General features: G+C 36.8%; 1 protein-coding gene across 1 annotated transcript in view; it reads right to left on the minus strand.

The window, feature by feature from the left end:
- The window catches only part of COG5 (component of oligomeric golgi complex 5), a 185,589-nt gene that overhangs the window by 61,836 nt on the left and 101,974 nt on the right, over positions 1 to 21,779 (minus strand). Inside the window, exon 8 of the mRNA XM_085217248.1 lies at positions 2,130 to 2,295. Coding sequence (XP_085073374.1) covers positions 2,130 to 2,295 — 166 coding nt within the window. The remainder of the gene's footprint in view (positions 1 to 2,129; positions 2,296 to 21,779) is intronic.

A 21,779-nucleotide genomic window follows, 5' to 3' on the forward strand; every position in this document is an offset into this window, starting at 1 on the left:
TATGTTTTGAAAACAAATAATAGCACAGTTCAGATTTCACATGTGAAACGTAAAATACATAGACTGACATAAGAAATTTCCTTTAAAGAAGACCAGAGCTGCTTACACTATCTTTGAAATAAAGGTTTGTGAATGACTTCAGCTGTTTTAACTTCTAAACTTCAATCAAATGCTAAAGTTCAGCAAGGATAACTCAAGGTTAATCACTATTATCTGTTTTACTGATTCATATCTCCGGAGAAACATCAATGGGCATGCTACAGCATGTAATAGCAAGACATAGCCATCTCAGCTCGGAACTTACATGTATAGGTGAACTGAAAGAAATGAAATTCTAGCTGAAGAGCATGCAACTTCTATACCATCACTCTCCTTGAGGGGGCTGTATTTCTTTATTATGATAGTGATCATATTTTCAGACTCCAAAATTGCTGCAAGTTTTTTTAAAGTGTTAAATTTTCACCACAGCTAATCCTAGTTATTATTTCCAAGCACATAAAAGAGCAGAAAATAATCAGGAGTAGTTAGCATGGTTTCACCAAGAGGAAGTCATGCCTGACCAATATGAAATCATAAACCTGATGGATGAAAGGGGAGCAATGGATATTCTCTATCTAGACTTCAGGAAGACTTTAGACATTGTCCCCCATGAGATCCTGGTAGACAACCTGTTGAAGTATAGGTTGGATCAGTAAACAGTTAGGTGGATCAAAAACTTGCTGAATGAACAGGCTGAGATGAGTGGAGCAAGTCTAGTTGGAGTCCAGTAATGAGTTGAGTACCCCAGGGGTCAATATTGGGTTCAGCCCTGTTTAACATCTTCATAAATGATCTAGGGAATGGGATACAGCAAACCCTCAATAAATAAACAAATGACACGAAACTGTGTGGAGTGGCTGACTCACCAGAGAGCTTTTGAGAAACAAAATACCAGGGGCCATCCAGCTGCAAAGCAGCTCTGCAGAAAAGGAGCTAGAGATATTGGTGGACACCAGTATATGAGCCAGAAATGAGCCCTTGCCACAAAGAGAATGTATACAGGATTCCTTGCTGCATGAAGAAAACTGTTGTCAGCAGGTCAAGAGAGCTAATCCTCCCCCTATACTCAGCCCTGGTGGGGCATAGTTGGAATAATGTGTCCAGTTCTGGGCTCTCAAGGACAAGAGAGATGTAGACATACTGGAAAGAGTTCAGCTAAGGCCAAGCTGATGAAAGGATTGAAATACTTCTACAAGGAGAAGCTAAGAGAGCTGAAACTGTACAGTCTGGAGAAGAGGATGCCCATCAATGCATACTTGAAGGGAGAGTGTAATGAAGATGGAACCAGTCCAGGGGAGCCCAGTCCCAGAACAAGAGGCAAAGGGTACAAAGTAAAACACAACAGTTTCTGTCTGAACATCAGGAAGCACTTCTTTACTGTGGAGATACTGGAACACTGGCACAGGCTGCTCAGAGAGGTTGTGGAGTCTCCTCCCTGGATATCTTCAAAAGCCACCTGGATATGCTCTGCATGTCCCTGCTTGAGCAGGGAACTGAAGGAGTTGGACCCAGAGGTCCCTGGCAACCTCATCTATTACATGATTTTGTGATTCAGTGATGTCACCAATGTTCAAATTTGTCCTTCCATAACTCCTCAGTATTCCTTGGTATCTGAATTAACATGTAGGAACTACATGTGGGAACTGTGCAACATTTTCTCATGTCAAAAATACTGCCTTGAAAGGAATTCCACCTGACAAAAGCACCAAGCACCGCACCACAATGTTGTCTCGTGTTTTTTCCACTGCTTACAAACAATCTCTATCCATACTTTCAGCAACACAAAGAAGCAAAATTTGTATTCATCTTTCCATGACAAACTCATAAGAGAAGGCTGCAAAATTGTAAACTAATGAGGACAACTTCCTGGACAAGTGAGGAAAATGAGGATGAAAAAATAAAGAAAAACCTCTGAGCACAGTAACAACAGACTCAGTTTGAGTTTTGTATTAGATGATTTCTAGGACATACCTACTGGCTAAAGCAAGGAGGGAAATGACAGGTTTGGATGTGAGTTTCTTCTGTTTGATACAGTATCTTTTTCTGTTAAAACAAACCAGATACAGTTCTCTGTAAAACAAATATCATACCTCTTGTAACAGTTTGAGATGGTTGGGTCAGTACTTTGATATCCAAAGCATTTTTTATGTTCTCCTCCAGAACTGTGCAGTATCCATCCACCACATTAGCAATGGTATCCTTCAGAGTTCCAAGGTTATAAAAAACTTGAAGAGCAGTCCCCACTTGAGTAGGACTCTAGAGAAAGAAGATTTTCAAAGATGTCAAGTAACTTTAACTGCAATATGGATTTCTCTACCCATGATCTAGGAATCATTTTACAGGGTAAGTTCATCCTAAAGTTCAGACTGCTAATCCATTTCATTTAACATTAAATAAACTGTATGCATAACAGATGACAGGGTAAAAGAGAGAGATGATTTCCTTTGCTTAGCAATGCTTAGCTTTGCTTCCTTTGGCAGTATCCTCTAAATAAGAAGAACAGAAAAATGGAAATTGGAAGCACAGTTGGCAATATATCCTGAGGTGGGTTACCAGTGATTGATTCAATAATTCCTAGGTTAGTTACAGTACAGCTATAATCAGTTATGGTGTAACTAGTAATATTGTTTCAACACATAATATTTGTTACAGTGCTGTCATTTAAGTGCTCAACAGTGGATTAAATCTCATACAGACTTAAAAAAAAATACTAACCTAGGGCAAGCAGAAGCAAGCAGGTCAAGACCCCACTACTGACTGATGCAGAAATAAAGACTGTATTTCTACATTTCTACTTGCAGTGCTGATATTAAATGTCACATTCTTACATTACTCATAGCAGAATTAAGAATACAAAGCAACACAGTGATTACTTCCAAAGCCTGACAAAAAAAAGAAAAAAGAAAAAGGAAAAAAGAAAAAAAAAAGAAAAAAAAAGAAAAAAAGAAAAAAAGAAAAAAGAAAGAAAAGAAAAAAAGAAAGAGAAAAAGAAAGAGAAAAGGAAAAAGAAAAGGAAAAAGAAAAAGAAAGAGAAAAAGAAAGAGAAAAAGAAAGAAAAAAGAAAAAAGAAAAAGGAAAAGAGAAAAAAGAAAAAGGAAAAAAGAAAAAGAGAAAAAGAAAGAGAAAAAAGAAAAAGAAAAAAGAAAAAGAAAAAGAGAAAAGAGAAAGAAAAAGAAAAAGAAAAAGAAAAAGAAAAAGAAAAAGAAAAAGAAAAAGAAAAAGAAAAAGAAAAAGAAAAAAGAAAAAGAAAAAGAAAAAGAAAAAGAAAAAGAAAAAGAAAAAGAAAAAGAAAAAGAAAAAGAAAGAGAAAAAGAAAAAGAAAGAGAAAAAGAAAAAGAAAGAGAAAGAAAAAGAAGCTATGTATTGGAAGCTTTTCCAAAATACAAGAGAGTAAAAAATTATCCAAAAAACATTGTTTCAGAGTCCATTGTTTCAGAGACCTTTTATTAAGATTAAATTCCATTAAGCACCACTACCCATTCGCACAGGTGTTGTTCAGCAATAGAAAAGCCTCAATTTATTGCCTCTGGGAACAAAGCACTGTCATCCAGACATTGACTACTCCTTTTTTCTTTACAATTTGTAGGCAATTAGTGGAGGAGGAGATCAGATGATCATTCATACATCAGAGATGCAATTTTTTGCCATTTTTCTTAGTGACCTCTGCCAGCAGGAAAGAACACGGCTTGACAGAAATCCTTGCACCCAGACAGGACAGAAGTACCTGAGACCACTGGCACATCCCACTAGAAACCCCACTCTGACTTTCCTCTAGCACTGAAGCCCCGTGCCATCACACTGCTCTTGCTACTAGCTGCAGCAATCGCAGCTGCTGACTTAATATTATAGGGGTTTTACTGCAAGACTCATACAACTTTGCTTCACTTTCCCCAGGTGACAGTTTTCTTCAGTCAGACACTGAGTGAAAAAAAGTGGATGTGCTCATCTAATTCCCAAGTGTGAGAACCTTGCATTGATGCCACACAAGTAAAGCTAAGATATGGCTGTTGGACTGAGGATTTGTCGGTACATACACTTACTGCAACATGTTTCCTAATCTATTAATGAACAGTTCATGTTCCCCAAATCTACTGTTTTGTAGGTGACAGTGCTATAAGTCCATGTCCATGGCATTCTTTTTAGGTTTTTTTGTATAACTAAGAAGATCAGAACAACAGCTAAAGCAAACAAGCTAGATTCCATCTCCTTGCCCAATCTCCTTGCTCAATCCAAAGAGGAGTTCCCACGTTTAGCAAAAAGCAAAGTAATATCAGGCATACAGTATGGTTTGCAGACCTTACGCTAACTGTACCAGTTTCTTTTTCCAAACAGTGTGGGCGTTAACAAGCATTCCTAGCATAGTATTATGGGTCTGGGACTTGTAGGTTTAGTTTTCTGACAATTGGGTATGCTGTAAAATTTCTAGGCATCCTGTGGGTGTGCTTGTGGAGGTGGAAAAGTAAGCCATAAAGACTGGAAGATTAATGAGACATCAGAAAATGAAGGATAGTATAATGCAAGAAGGGAATTTGGGGATAGAATGAATAACAGAAAGAAAATATAAATGGGAAGTGAATGGGAAATAGAATGAAAAGAAAAAAAAGAGTGAAAACTGAAAGGAAGAAAAGCAAGAAAGGACACATTCCATTTATAACTCTGAAATTGTTCTGATTTCTACAGGCTACTTTAAAATTTTTAAATCCAGACGCAGTATTTAAAGAAAAATCAATACCACCTTAATGCAACATTAACAGTCAGACATCAGTAAATGCTCATATATTAACTGATAACAAAAGAAAGAATAGCATCAAAAGGCAAACATAGCACTGCCTATCCAGCTTCAAATAACCTATATAGTCAAATACTTTCCTGATAAATAAGCAACACCTATACAAATCCTGTGATCCTCAATGCTCCCACAGATTAGCAAACTAACCCTGCTGCTGGTCTAGAAAGAGATAAAAATGTGTTGTCACAGAGCCTGGGCTCTGTTTCAGAAGACCTGGTTTTAGACAGAGGATGTCAAACAATTCGTTCTGAAGTTAGGAATAGTTAGGGAATAACTCAAACACACTATTGGAAACCTGCTATGCACTTAAAGTATCTTCGAAATTCAGCAGCAAATGGAAAACCAAGGATTATGCAGATGCCCTACTTCTTCTTCCTTCAAGCTGTGGAATGGCTCCTGACAGAGGGGTTCTAGTTCATGCATTTGTCCTGCGTAACAGGGATTAGAGATACATTAAAACCCTGCTAATATATTATAAACATACACAACGCTAATCTCACCACAAAAATATCTGTGTTCCATTTGCCTACAACAGGCAACATGAAGTCCATTGTGGGTTCAGCACTAGCCCCAAGAGAATTGCATTTGCTATGCACAGCTAGTTTCTACGTGTAGACAATACGTTTAAAAAAAAACACACACAAAAATGAACATCTCTTGGGAACAATTGTATTATGTATAAATAAAACACTGGAAAGCAAGAAGGAAACATAAACATTCAAGAAAAATATATTCAAGATTGCATACACACCTCAAAATTAGACTGTTTACCATTAATACACACTGAAAAAAATTAGACAATCAGTATTGCAGAATTTGCCACCACCAACAGACTTTCTTTATAAGAAATTGCCTCTAATATTTTTCCTCTACTTGAGAAAGCTTAAAGCTAAACATTTTTGCAAATCGAGATTGTCACAATTTTTCTCGCACATAAAGATACCCATTAGCACCAGGAACACAGAGATGGTACCCTCGTACCAAATGCTCCTTTTCTCACTCACTCAAAACTGTTAATTTTAGTAGAACCATTTTCAATTGATTTTATTCCATCCCACTTGGTTCTGTAGAACATCACAGGCAGGGAAAAAAAAAGAAGTGACCTGGAATAGTTCTGTAGTCATTCAGTATGAATGTTTATTTTGCTTTCACAATCTTATCATTTTCAAGGGAAGTCAACTAGACACAATAACCTCAAGATCCTGCCTGGTCCTACACAACATTTATTCTGCAGAGTAGAACCCTATTTGGTTACTTCCTTTCCCAGAGAGATAATAACCCTGTGAAGACTAGATAGAAAAAAAGAAGACCTAACATAAATGAATACCTACAAAATTTCTAATTCATAAATGTCTCCTATGATGAAACCAAGTCTTTTTTTTTTTTTTTTCCCTATTAACACTGCAATTGTCTATTTTTTAACGTCCACCACCATAGGTTTTCATCTTGTCATTGGCACCAGCATTATCTGAACAATTTTCTGAAAGCGTGGCTAAATAAAAAGCAATTTTCTTCTTCATTATTAGAAAAACAGCTTGGATGAGCAAGCCTGCTCCTCACAAAGAAGTGTGGTGATGACACTGAGCTAGCTAATCTTGGGACAAGAAGATCCCTAACATAAAGCTGATCTGAAAATAAGAACCTTAGATGACAGGCAAAATTAATTAGCTCAAGTGCCTAAAACACAGCTTCCAAATTAACATTCTGTCTTCTTTGGGCACAGGATTCACCATGCGTCCCGGTCTTCTCCAGACAGTGCAGTCCCAAGGAACTCAGAATCTGTTTATTTACATAGTGCAAATCTGTCCATATGACCCAATGTTGCAGGGTTTTTACCTGTGTGGACTATCAGTGTTCATAAATGAATTTCCCAAAATATATCTGGTCATACACTACTTCTGACTGTTAAAACTTCATGATGAGTTACTGTTAGGTAAGTAACAGTCTCGTAGTTAAATTTCAGCAGTGCCCAATACCACATAATCAGAACAGCCCTTCAAGGAAACTCTCCTTAGCTCAACTGTTCAGAAGCACATATACAGGGAGGTCAAGCTCTGACCAGTCCCTCATTTAATCTATATATAAAACATATGTAGATATTAGAGAACAGCTGTGATTTCAATGTAATATCATACCTTTATGTCTTTTATGGTAAAACTTTTACCATGTCCCATACACACACACAGACAGCATGACAAAATACAAAAAGAATTACATAGGTTGCTTAGCTAAAGGAACAGTCATGATTACGGTCACGGTCATGAATTCCATGTATCACTTCAACAGAGTGGTCTGATGCTATGGCAAGCAGGAACTACCATGAGCAATATTTTGAACGAAGACACAACACTCCCTGGTCCTCAAAAAAATAAACATACATTAAGAGAAGAAGAGAGCACAAACTGAAATAACCAAACCTGCAAGCTTACAAACATTCACTGACTGGGAATATAAAAGTCGTTATTGTAGTTCTACAGGGATAAATTAAAAAAACAAAACAAAACACGAACAAACAAAAAAAGCAGCTTCCAGAATGGTACTTTGGAGTAACTATGACTTGCACTTTGTATTAAATAATTTTATTTGATAGTAGATTTACTATATTGGAAACTATTTCAGTTACTTTGCTACATGTACTTCACTTGTTTCTGTGAGTCAGCTTTTGCAATTTCCAGCACAGCACAGCTGTACGAGGTCACTTCAGACACCTGAAAAAACATCCCTCATAGCTTCTGCAATGGTTTTTAATACGCTGCAAATGCACGCACACATATTCTGAAAACAATAACTCTTCATGAGTCCGAAAATCCCTGGTCAGCTATTCACTTACATTATTTTCTCCTCACCTCTTGCTACAATACATCTCACTGCTTCCTTCAAGCAAGTTTTTCACTGACAGTCTTTCTACCCCAAATGACAAGAACTACTTAAAGGTGAAGTGATTGAGGAAGGTTTTGTAAGCACTTGCAGATATCAATTACAAGTAGACCTTAGTAGGCTCTTGCAGAAAACAAGTGTAAAAAAAAGGTAGTAAGTTAATCAGAAATTGCAACTCAATTTACAGAACTCAAAAATGTAAGAAGTGAAAGAAACCAAGGCCACCCAAAACGACCTATTGAACAGTTAATAGTTTACTAAGACTTGTGGGAATTCTTGCTCCGCAGTACCACTTTGCTATTTTAATTGCAGGAAAAAGAATAACAAAAAACTAAAAGTAGAAATTAAATGCCAATTAATTCTACAGTATTCTAAAAACAGTATTTTATTTCATTTCCAAAAGTCCAGGCCTTGAAAAACTTAATTAGTATATCACAACTCCTAAAAATGAACCTACTTTGGAAAGCATATCTATTTGATCATTATCATCCCATCTGTCTTTTTCTCTGTTTATCTTTAAAATCCAAGCAATACATGAAAAGGTTAAATTGACAATGTAAAATCAAATACAGACTTTTTTCTAACGATCTTCCAGTTCTTATTTTGACCTTTGCGGTGCTCAGAGGAAGCATGAGGTTAAGATGTTATATTTTTCTACCAAAGGCAATGCTGACATAACAAGTTGGTTAGACACTGAAAAAAACCCAGATTTTAAGCCTTAAGAGGCAAAAATCCCAAAGGTAACCATTTAAATATGGCTAGCTTATCATATCTACCTTTCATCAGCCCATGTTTGGAATGCAGAACTTCCTGATGTAGAAGGACTAGCTACTTTCAAGAGGAAAACAGCTAAAAACCTCACTGTTTCCTTCAGCTAGGCCAGGTTTTTGTTTCTTAGAGTAACAAGAAGGAAATAACAAGAAGCACTGCACAACAAAGGTTGAGAAAAGAAGAAAATAAAGAAACAGCAGCAATAAAATACTAGAAAGCAAAGAAGCAAGATTTTTCAACACAGCTAAATAGCTTGCCAAAACACTTATTCTCAATAATAGTGTAATCAAAGCAACAGATGGCTAGGAGCTAATGGAATAGAAAGGCATCAGGAGCTGTCGTAAAGAATTATCTCATGAAACATCAAGCCTTATTCCAAAGTTTACCATGCCTTAGGCTATCAACGTGACAGCAATTTGAGAGCAAGTATCCAGCACCTCTGAGGATAGATCAACTAGAACAAGTAGACCATTACAATTAAAACATTTATCCTACAATGCTACATTTGTGCTCAGAAAGAGTATAAATTCAGAATAGAAATCATACAAAATGCTAAATCTAACAGTCTGTAAGAGCATGAGGGTATCTGGGCCAAATCACATTTCTTAAAATGCATCTCGCACCTTACACAACTTGGCCAATCTCTAAAGCCCTAAAGAAGCAGTAGCCCAGTTAAGCTGAAGATGAGGCTTCACTACAGAAAGCCCAGTTACTGCTTTCTGACAAGGATTAGAGTAGCATCTCTCCTGCCCCCATGCAGCTTCAAGTTGTACCTGCTGACTGAAGTCCATAACTGAAGCACACAAGAACATGAAATCTCATTAGTACTTCTGATCTCTGGATAGCAGGTTGTGACCAGATGTTTTTTCTCACCCCAAAATATCATCATGCACATGCTCACTCTGCTAACTGGTTGAACAAAGCCATACAAGCTACAGAAATCTTAGGTTTTACTTCTAATTCAATCTTAGCAGTTATGATCAGGAATGAGCACTACAAAAAGCTATAACTTGTTTGTTTTTCTCTGTTTACAAAAAAAAAAATAAATCAGACAAAACACCCTTTAAATGGTACGTTCTAAATGATTTAAATACCTACCAAAACCCATCTGGGTTTTCTTGTTCCCCTGTGAGTCTCTGCAACACGATAATAATTACCTATGCAAGTGACAGCATCTAATTTCTAGAATCAGCATTACACATTGCCAATAGCTCTAAAGTGCCCTCAAATACGTTAAAAATCACACATTTTAGAAAGTTATTTTATTTCAAATTATTTTCTGTTATTATGTGCATGTTTAACTGACTGGGGACAATACCTGCAGCAGCAAAGAAGGCAGATGAAAGGGGAGAAGAATAACAATAAAGTGCCTGATTCAATCAACACGGAGGACATTAGGAACTGCAGCACTTTCATACAAGACTTCTGCTTTCTGATGCAACATGCTTTCCAGTTCTGTATGCCATTTGAACATAACCCAACAATTAAAATATTTTGTTATCATAAGAACACCTCCAAATGTACAATTATGCAGAATTTCATGTGGTACTGAATAGCAGATCGATAACACAATGAAACACTCATTTTTCAGAGGAGACTGAGACAAAGAACAGGTTCCTAACCTGAGAAAAAAAGGCAAAATGAATTATATTATCTTGTTTAGATGAGTATCATGACTTTTCGATCAGATTTTTCACTCTGCTCTATGCAGATGTGGCTTATTAATGCTTCATACGTTCTTCTTGGATCACCTAATTGCATTACTTCTGAACCTGTTAACAATCAACAGTCAACAGTACAAACCATAAATAGAATTACAGTCTGGAAAAAGCATTTAACAGTAACATACTATCTTATCTGCAGAGAAAGAACCTTCATGTAGCCTTAGTTTTGAAGGGAGACAGATACACTGAAGTATCAGTGAAATAGACTGGGATGGATTATATGGAGACCCAACCAAAGCCCAGGTCAGTCTCTGCTAGCAGAATTTCATACCCACTATTTACCTAAGAGCATTTAAGCCAAACAGAAACCACTTCATTCAAACTGGTATAAAACACTTGAATGGACAAGGACTTTGGAGGAAGAATATTTTAATGGTGATTAAATTTGTCCTACAGTGTCTAGACCCCTGTAATTAAAGCACTGCAGCGTCTGTGACGAAGAAGAACCTCTATGGTTCTCATTCCAACCTTATCTCCACTATTCCCAATGAAATCTAATATTAGCTTGCCTTTCTTATTTGGAACAGCAGAAACAGCACTTCCTCATTTTGCAGCTCTTCCTTAGCCATTTCCCATTTCACTCTCCACCTCTCCTGTAGTCTTGTTCTTAAAACAGACCCTTCCATTCATATCTTTCTTGGCAGCTACCTTCAGTTCCTAAACTTACTTACCAATTCCCATACTGATACATACTGTTACCTCAGTCTCCTCCATCCTCCCCTTAGAGCATATTTTATTTACAAAGCCTTTCACAGTTGAGCTGCTCATAGCAGTGGCCCATGCCTCTCTGCATATAAATGGTTGAATCAATTAGCATATTTGCATTAATTATCCTAAAAAGCATTCAAATCAGATACTTTCCCGTCCTTCTATAAATTAGCTAGCCTCAGTGCAGTTTCAGTTTAGCAAGGTGGTCAGAACTGACCCAGATGTAACGGTTGACATGCTTCCAGTCCACAGAAACCACCTAAACAGATGGACAACCAGAACATAGCAGATTACGCAGCAGCCTCTAATTTAAAATCATTTCAGTCTGAGAAGAAAGCTGAACTCAATGTTATTAAACATTTCTCTGTTTTCATGACTGATATTCTATGCAGAATAATTTTTTTAGTGATCACAGATGACACTTACTAATTGGTATGAAACCAAACGAAGTGTTTCACATTTCAGAACTGCTAGTCTCAATGGGAAGATCTAAAACACAAGGTAATTTTTCCTAACCCACACAGTGCATAGCTACTAATTCCAGAAGATATGTAAAACCAGCAGAGCTACCCAAATTCTTTGAAAAGCATTACCAAGCTCAACGTTAATGTGTATTTAAAATGTCATCAACAATGGAACATTACGCTTTAACATTTTGTTGGCAATTGGCCAAATTAATCTAGATGAACTTTCAGAAGAAAAAAAAAAAGGACCATGAGTGAATTTAAAAATCACCCAGCTGATTCTCTTATAAAACTGTTCACTAAACAGAACATAAAGATTTAGGCAAACAGCTAAGTGATGATTCATCACAGAGTGAAGGGATATAAAACATTAATGACTTCTCGATTTTCACTTAATACTTTACCATAAAAGACAGTTAAGTAGAACTATTATACCGATCAGATATATTTTCAGGAATATCCACTTATAGAAACTATTTATAAACCACTTTCTTGCACTGTCATAAAAACAGGAACAGAAATGATGAGATTAGCATGGCCACTGAATAACAAATCCTTACAAATAAACACCGGAAAGTGCAGGCTATTTGTTGTGCTGCAACTGAAAGTACAGTGCAGTACTGGATAATGGAGTATTTTCAAGTCACAGATTTTTGGTCTAATTCTGCATTTATGAGTCACAAACACCCCCAGGAAAAAAAAAAAAAAAAAAAAAAAAAGGAAAAAACCCAGACACATAACCTGTCAATCCATTTTGATTAACCACCTATCCAGGCTGGGAGCAGTGAAGAATTTAAAAAAATACTGCCCCACAGTTGGACATCAATTACATTAAGCTTACTAAATTACCTATACACAGGGCAAGTGCACAATGGCAAAGTGATATGAAGCTTTCTACATCACAGCTGAAAGCAAACAAAGTCCACACAATCCCATAATCTGTTTCTAAATTCAGTATATACATTTCAATAAATGCACAGATCTGAAAAATCTGAATCTCACAGCAGAAAGAGACAATCAGTATGTCAGTTATTTTCAAGGCTTTATAATCTAGCAGTAAAAAAGTCAAAATGTGAAAATAAAATCTCCGTTAATTTTACAAGAATGCCCACTTGCACAAAGTAAAAGATGAATCAGCTAGTTTACAATGACTTCTCCACTAACAAGTCTTCTTATTCTTTCTTTTTTCCTTAACAACCCTTTTAAGAAAAGCAATATTTCTCTAATTTAAAATATATATATATATACATAAAGTTTCATTTACATATTCTCTATTTACTAAATAATGCTTTCCAATACTTCTAACTAGCAATGAATGTGACCAAGAAACGTCACAAAATACATCGAGGAACTTGAATGATTAGAGGTAAATGAAATTCCTTGGTATTCGCAGTCACCACGTTTTTGAGACTTCCTTTAGGACACTGTACTTATTTTAGTGATTGATCACTGGCATTCCAAACATTTATTATTTCTATTATCTTTTTAAATCACATTCAGATACGTATTTCTACACTGTTATGGATCAATATAGTCAAGAAACAGTTCACAAGTTTTAAAAGGCACTGTGAATGTAACACGAGAAGAAAGTGAATCCACCAATCTCATAATTACTAGAGGCATCACATTCATGTCATTTTTTATCTTCTGCATTTTTTACTAAGAACTGTAAGAATAAATGCATTTGGTTTTTCTTTGGCAAAAGCACAGGGAACGAACATCAAATGACTTGGGATCTTAGACCACTCTGACATTTACTTCACGTTTTCCATCTGGAAAATAAGGACAATCAATGATCCAAAGAGATCTACGCTAAAGGTATACCTACTTAAATATTGCTGCACTCATCACCAATAACGTATTTTCAGTTTATAATAAATTATTTCAAAGAAGAGAAATGTCTGTCCACAATTTCTTGAGGAAAAAAACGAAAAAGCAGATGGAAACATTTACAAGTTAAATTTGATAGTAATGTGTCTAATCAACCAAAACCAATATTGCCAACACAGTACTGGAAAAGATTCAGTAATTGGGCATTTTTAGGAATCAGATCATAACCACATTGCAAAATACATAAACACAAGGCCAAGCCCAGTAATGTGTTTTCCCCTAGTGAAAAGCAAGAGCATGTATTTTCTTATCAAACCCTTTAAACTTCCTTCCTCTTCGACTCTGCCTCTTGAGCATCTGATAAATACTTCTAGCTTTTAGATGCTGAAGATTCTCTTTCATTTCAAACTGTCGTCGTGACAGGTTTCCATAGTGCTTCCCTGCAGCAATCATTGCTTCTGCCTTCTCTATTTCTATTTTAAAAAACAACTTCGAGTAGCAGAAAAGGAAGATTTAAAAAAATGCTTAAGTAAACTGCCTCTGCATTATAGCCAGAACAGCAACAGAAAGGATGCAGTGTTGAAAAATGCTGCTTACTCTCCCATGCTCCCAGGTTTAAAGTCACTGGAGAGAAGGCAAACTTATTTTTATAATCAGTTTCAACCACGTTAATTCTGTTGTAAGAAGTGCATTTAATGAAAATTCAGTGAAACAGCAGTTCTTCTAATGGCTTCAATCTGTTTGTAAGTTATGGGGGGAAAAAAACCAATTCTCTAAGTAGAGTTTGGCCTCAGGAGCTTATGATGTGACTACCAGCAAGTCACTGAGGCCTACATGCCCCAGATGAACTCCAGCTTCCCAGGTGCCAAGGACATGCTGCCCCCCATGGGCTACAGCTGTTCTCCCATTTGACCCACAAACCCTGTGTACCTTGGATTCACACCATCCTCATTTAAGGAGATTCAAGTTCTAAACACAAATGAGTTGTCTGATCTGCACAAGTAAATGATAAGACCGCATAAGCTGGTAAAAGATGACAGAGGTGCCGGAAGGACAAGGCAAAGAACAGCATGCTACCCCCCTAGACCTGCTGGAGCTGCAGGGCAAAGCACTTTTTAAATACAAAAAACAGCTCAAAGTCCTTCAGGGTTGGAATGACATTGGGTTTCACTCCCACTCCCTGAAGATGTGCTCCAGGGCCCAAAATACCAAACACAAGCACTGCCGTACTCAAGGCCTGTAATACTGAATACAAATGCCTTCGTGCTCCAAGGCCTGAAATACAGAACACACTTCCTTCGTTTCTTCCCTCTTTCCTTCCTTTTGTGTAGTAAAACAAGCAGCCACCTATGCCTAAAAGGCTTGGGTACTTAAGCTGAGAGAAGGTATTGGCTTGGGAATGCCAGCAAAGCAATTTTTGTAAGAGCTACAAACATGTGCCTACACAACAGGAAGGCCAGGTTATGTATATGGACCTTTCTCTTTCCATCCCCATTTTTATTGCTGTAATGTTTACTTCATGTGGCAAGACTTAAGAGCATTACAAATCTCTCTGGGCCTCTGTTTTCCATCGCAAAACAGAAGTGTTGATACTTCACCTCTATTGTAAAGATGCTCAAAGGAGTTCTGGTAACATGGATAATGGATTAATTTAATCTGAATCAAACTCAGGTAAAGTTTTACTGGAAAGATCAAAAACAGAAAATACAGAATACCAGGGAATAGCAACAATATTTTACTTAGCACATCTGGAAACAATGTGCAGTAAATACGAAACTTGGCACAGGGGATTTCTGGCAGATGCGAAAAGGTTTTTCTGACTCCGTACATGTTTTTCTTCTGCTTGAAACTTGAGTAATGTACATGATCTAAAAACACGGTTTTTGGTTTATACAAATGAATACAAAGAATTCATCTGACAAAATGTTACAGATTAGTACTCTCTCAGTGAACTGATCCATTAAAACGATGCACACAGTTGTAGCAGTTCACCCAAGGACTAAATAACACAAGACAGCTGAGCATATCAGCTAAAAACTGTATTTTCTCTGCTTCTCCATCAGTAGGATGGCCACGCAGACTAACAAAATCAAATACACTAAAAGATCACGTATATTTTATCTTTCACAAGAAACAAATAATTTAGTTACTCTAACCAAATACACGTATTTTGAATGATACACATAATAAAGTAGTCCTAGTTTTCTTGTATGCCAGATGACCTAAATTGAGATCAGAATGTCATTTAAACCATGTACTGCTGACAAGATAACAGATGATTGAAATCCGTGCCATTTTTTTCGACAGAAGTCTAGAGGAATGTCCAGAAAGGGACAGTATATAATACTGTCCTTCTGTGTTCAAATGCATCACTGCTATGTCATACACATTATTAATAATGACACACTACACAAGTTAAGATCAAAAATGTAAAATTCCTGTTTTAAAAAAATGCCACTATCACAACTGGAGAAACAGTACGTCTGGCAGAGCTGGGAAATCCGAGCAAGTTTTGATTAAAGCATATTGTCTACTGTCCCCTTCAGCTTATTAATGTAGTATGATGTTGACTGTGTAACTTCAAGTGTTTAAATTCTGAAATGCATATACATTTTTATGTATAAATTTATATTATTTATATAAGCTCTGGAGCTTCATCCAACCTACAGAAGTACTGCATCCATCTCCTTCATTGCTAGTGTTACTCATATTTTCAAAAAACAATCTCTGATGTAGAAATTGAAAGCCTGTGAAGTTTAATCTGATAGTTATCTTACACAAAAATTATCTACTCATAATTTGTACTCAAATTTCTAAGACATAAGCTATAGTAAATTCTTTTTTCCCGATTCTATTATCTTTACATATGCACTATATTGAGTGAGTGAGTGGGAGTGGTGAGTACAGCACAAATATTTTGAGAGAAATTCCAGACTAGATGCCTTTAAATTACTTCTAGTATCTTTGAAGAACATTACCCCTCAAAATGCCAAGAAACTTTCTCTTTGAGTATAATTACAAAGCATTCCTTCGGTGTGCACTGAGTCCCAGCAAACCACAAACTTACACTCCTTGGCCCACTTTGGCTGTATTTCAACACTGTACTCAAACTGAAAAGCTTCAGCATGTATCAGCTAATAGCTTAATCAGTGCCGAAACATGTGGTGAATACTTCTACTTGGGAAGACGTGATTCAGGTTCAAATGTCTATAGCATCCACTGATGGAGAATGCCTTTTCCCTGACATTGCTTTTTGTTTTCACAAGCTTGAATTCTTCCCTACTCTATTTAATAAGCATTCTACATAACATGCATTTTATCAGTCTGACTAGCAGTTACTTAATTTTTGCTTCTCTCTGTCTCTGCTCAGCAAGAGCAACAAACACTTTGTCTTCCCAAAGTGTATGGAGGAAGCAAACCTAGAGCATATACGTGACCTTTTCTTTCAGTGCCTTTGATAACTTGAATTCAGATGAATCAGAAATAAGCTAAAAATATTGGTAATCATGGAAAAAAACTGCATAATACAGTCTTTCATGTTTTAGCATTTCAGAGTAAGAGCTGGAAATAGTATTCCTCCCACACTAAAAAAATTGAAGATATGCAAAAATTCCCACATGCAACTTTATTATCTATTATTGAAATGGAAAAGTGACAACATTGGCAAAATTTTGCCATTTTTGGTAATAAAATAGGAAAGCAAATGAATTGGCTTTTGTCATGAATTTTCTAGTGAACAGCTGGGAAGGAGGAGGCAAACAGCAGTATCCCAAAAGCCAAACTGAAAAAGATGAGCCACAGATTGAGAAAAGGTAAAAAGAGCACCCATTTCTCTTTTGATATAAAAAAGGGCAAAACAAATAAAAAATACATAAATCTGTAACCCACCAATAACAACATCAAGAGGTTATAGCTTATATTTATCTTAGCTTATAGCTTGTATTTATCTCTTAGCTTAGGTGAACAAACACTTCACAAGACACCGTTATCATCATCATATTACCTCTATCTCTGCACAAAATATATGAGTCTTTAAAATGTTCCCATCCTACCTAACACTTTGTTTTCTACCTTCTGCCCTTTCTATTTCACTAAGTCAATGGCAAGCTTTGCGCTTCCTTTGACTCAAGCCTTTCTCCATAAGAAAAATAAAACATTACCACAGTAAGGAATTAAATATCAAACTGGAGTCTGTCTCAGCTATTCCTGAGTGTATAAAAGTGGATGAGGAGTTATGTGCATCCATATAACAGAGATATAATTTAAATTAGTAGTTAATATTAAAAATCTTCAACATGTAGCATATTTTTGTAAAAAACTAATTTACTAAAAACATGTGCATAATTTATCTCAATAGTCCCATACTGGAATATAAATTCAATGAAAGTTATTTTTAAATAGTTTATTATGGTAAAATGAATTGTGTGATTCAACTGAACTTGAAAAATACCCTTGGCCATATTCAAAGAAACTTGAATATGGACTTCAGTAATTCAAATACTATTTCAAATAATATTTGAAAAATGTTATGTATTTAATACCATCTCAAAATATCTGCAGTTGCCTTGGAAATTAATTAGGATAGCAATTTAATCACTGATGTACTAAAAGCACTTACCAAATGGCAAATTCAGTATCAGTCTGAAACTGTTTTCTTATATGTAGACTCAGAGAACTTGGATTTTATACTTTAGTTAATTAACATCTTTTTTTCCCCAACTAGTTTTGCACAACTACTGTGTCTGCAGTATACTGCAGCATACTGTTCTACACAGTCTTAGCTTTATTTACTGTTGTCTTAAAACACAGTTAGCAACACACCCATCTAAGGGTATTATCAAAAATGTAGTTAAAGCTACATTTGTTTAACTAATAAAATGTGTAGCTGTTGCTTCTAAGTTAATTATGAAACTGATTATTTAAAAACATAATCACACACTCCACCATACAAATACTATTTCCCCTCTTATTCCTCCAGCCAGCTCTATCCCCAACACCTTCCCCTCTGACACCAGGGGCTACTTATGTACTAAGCAGTAATAAAACACAGGATCCTGCAGGATCAATACTCTACTGACTCAACGCCTGACCTTCAGTAGGAATTCATCCAGATCTCTGTCTGACCATCTCTGAAACAACAGTCAAAGGTTTCTGCAGTCTCCACGGTACTTTCCTGGATTACACCCTGAAATAAAAGCTAGACACGCATGAGAAAAGTTGTTAAAAGCTCCAGCTTCTTCTGCACTACTTGTTCATTCCCCTCTCTGAGATGCTGACACCTCTGCTTTCTGGAGTCAAGGTAACTGTGACATGAGAGAGATGCATATCTTTGTAACTGCTCATTTTTGGTGTAATTTTTCTAATAAAAGCCACCTATTATTTTAACAAACATTTTCCACCTAAAATAATATTACTCTAGGGAGGTGGCTATTAATGATCAATGCTATTATTTCTGCTCTGACTCTCTTGATCAAATATGACCCCATTCCAGAACCTTTAAAAAGATAAAGGAAATACATATATTTGGTGCTACTTACAAAATTTTTCATGGGGTTTCATTCTGTCCAGAATCAAAAATGGTAGGAGGTTTGTGGTCAATGACTCTACAGAGGAGCCGCTGGTGGAGAAGCCATGGTGGAGGGCAGTCATAAGGTCCAGGCGTCCATCTTGAGACCAGCACACTTCAACATCTTCATCAGCAACACAGACAGTGGGATCAAATGTGACAATGACACCAAGCTGAGTACTGTGGTTGATATAAAAGTAGGAAGGAATGCCATCCAAAGGCACCTTGACAAGCTCAAAAGAGCTTCTTCTTCCGCAAGAATCCAACGAGATTCAACAAGGCCATGTGCAAGGTCTGCACTTGGATCACAACAATCTCAGATACATGCACAGACTAAGAGAAGAATCCATTGAGAGTAATCCTGTGCAGAAGGCTTGGGGGTTCTGGTGGATAAAAAGCTTGATGCAAGCCAACAGTATGGGCTTGCATCCCCAGAACTGCATCCCACACACCGAAAGAGGGTCCATCAGTGTGAAGGATATGATTGACCCCCCCCCTGCTCTGTCCATGTGATGGTCCATCTGGACCATCCAAGTTTGGGACCCACAGCACAAGAAAGATGCAGAGCTGTTGGAGAGAATCCATGAACGTGATCAGAGGGCTGGAGCACATCTTTTATGAAGAAGGGTCATTTTCAGTCTTGAGAAGACTCCAGTGAGAGTCTTCCATTGCTCCCTTCCAGTATTTAAAAGCAGATTATAAACAGGAGGTAGGCTGACATTTTACGTGGTCTGATAGTGATAAGACAAGGGAGAATGGTTTTAAAATAAAAGAATTAGATCAGATATTAGTAGGAAATTTTTTAGTTAGAGAATGGTGAGGGACAGGAATAGGCTGTCCAGAGAAGCTATGGATCTCCAGTTCTTGGAGGTGGCCAAGGCCAGGCTGGATGGGGTACTGGGCAGCCTGATCTGGTGGTAGGTAACCCTGCCCACAGCAGAGGGTTGGAACAAGATGATCTTTAAGACCTCTTCTAGCCCAAGCCATTCTATGGTTGTATGGGGGAAAAAAAAAAATTCTAATTTCTTCAAGTAAAGTTTTTCAAACAATGAAAACAACAAAGTTCTAGGCTTAAAGAGGTATTTCCATTTGGATGTAAGACTCTGGAGATTTTGTTTCTTTAAGCCTATTTCAAGCAAAGAGTGATAACGTTCACAACAGTGCAGTAAAATTTCATGCTGTTAGCTCTACCCAGACGAAAAAAAAAGTTGTAGTTATTATAAAATCAAATAAGCTACTTACAGACATAGCTGGCTACCCACTGAATCAGAAATGGTGTTTCGGAGTCCCAGTGACAATCAGCAAATACCTTGCTCCATTAATCATCATCATGTCACAGTGGCCAAGTTCAACAGAGGTCAAAGTAGCTCTTCCCATAAAATTAAGGTAACTGAGCGAGGATGTTTACAGGTTTTAAAAAGTACCCACAGTTTGAATACACAGGTAGATAGAATATGGAAGATGAAGAAACAGGAGCAGGATATTCAAAATTGTCAACTAGAGGAGATACCAATGGCTCTTTTGAGATCCAAGAGATATTAGGTCCCTTTTTTTTGTGAGGCTGAACACCATTGGAACACTCAGATGATGACAACAGTGAAAACTTAGCTGTCAGAAAGAGGAAGCAAGAACACACTCAATAAAAGTTTTAAGTTGAATGTTCAGTCTGCTTCTCTACCTTCCACGTTTTCACACTGCCTATAATCCCCCTGAACTACATTAATTATCTTATTAAAAAAAAAAACAACCCACTGCTTTTTTCTCCTGTATAATCACTGTACACTTCTCTTGAATGCATTCTCAACAGGTAGCAGGATGTAAGTACAGTAATTCCGTATGATGACACGTTGCTGACAGTTACAAGGCCAGATTAAGACAAGTAACATAAAGTTACATCACGAAATTAAATAAAAGCTATGTGCTTTAATCCTTGGAAATCAAAATTGGTGTTTTTCCACTGAGGAGCCTAACATAACTAAATTCACTACAACCACAAATTAGGTTCAACTATACCTCCAAGCTATTTTTGACACCTCCTTTGCCTGCTCTTTCTCCTTGTTCAGTTTTAGTAATAGACAACTACCCAGACAAAAATAACAACTTCTAATTATTCCAGAGAAAATTAAAGGTAAGTGAAAATACAAGACTAATTCTACAGTCCTTTCTTATTTGCTAAGGAACATTTCATGAAAGATAATAGATTCTAAAGAGAGTGCACAATGAAATACTTCTGAAGGCCATGTAAAAACTACACATAACCATGTTTTCTGCAAGTCTATAGGTAGAAAGGACAAAAATGTAAAAAGGAGTGGTATAGATATAATGGCTCTTTTTGGCTTTCAAGTGTGTGTTCTCATGAAGCTATGGATTCCACAAATCGTCTCGCTGCTTTTGAGAAAATATGCAGCTCTGCTTTGCTTTCTATGCCCTTGTACCACATGCAGGTCTGTGGTAGAGCAACAATTGCATTAATTCACAAACCTGGGATTCCCTGCCTACATCAGATTCTCCAAAAGGCAAATAGTCTCTGAGATTCTTACCAAACATCAGATAAATATCAAGAATAAAGGATCAGATGCCATTTCCCTCTCAAGCCATAGAGAACATTCACTCTAATGGTTGGCAGACTATTCCTTGGACAGGATCATTTCTTGAAGTTCAATAGGGTTACACCTTGTAGAATTTCCCCTTACTCTTCCTCCAAGCTGCTTGCAAGGGCATATTTCACCCTGCTAGTGCTTTGACGTAACGATGATGGCTCTGATTACGGCACATCTCAAGGTTAAATGCTCCAGCTTCAAACAGCGTAAAGTTGCAAAGGTCAGATAAGGTGATCTAAGTCTTTCCTGATGTGGATCTATTCCACTGTCATAAGCAAGCTGAACCATTTTAATTGTTCTGTTAGCACCACTTACTAGAAGCTAAGCGCGAATCAAATAATTATGATCTGGAAGAAACAATCTTTATGTAAGAATACTTTTCTGAAGTCACGCATAGCCAAATAACAAATA

This window comes from Meleagris gallopavo, chromosome 1, assembly GCF_905368555.1.
Source record: "Meleagris gallopavo chromosome 1, MGAL_WU_HG_1.1, whole genome shotgun sequence".
Taxonomy (NCBI): domain Eukaryota; kingdom Metazoa; phylum Chordata; class Aves; order Galliformes; family Phasianidae; genus Meleagris; species Meleagris gallopavo.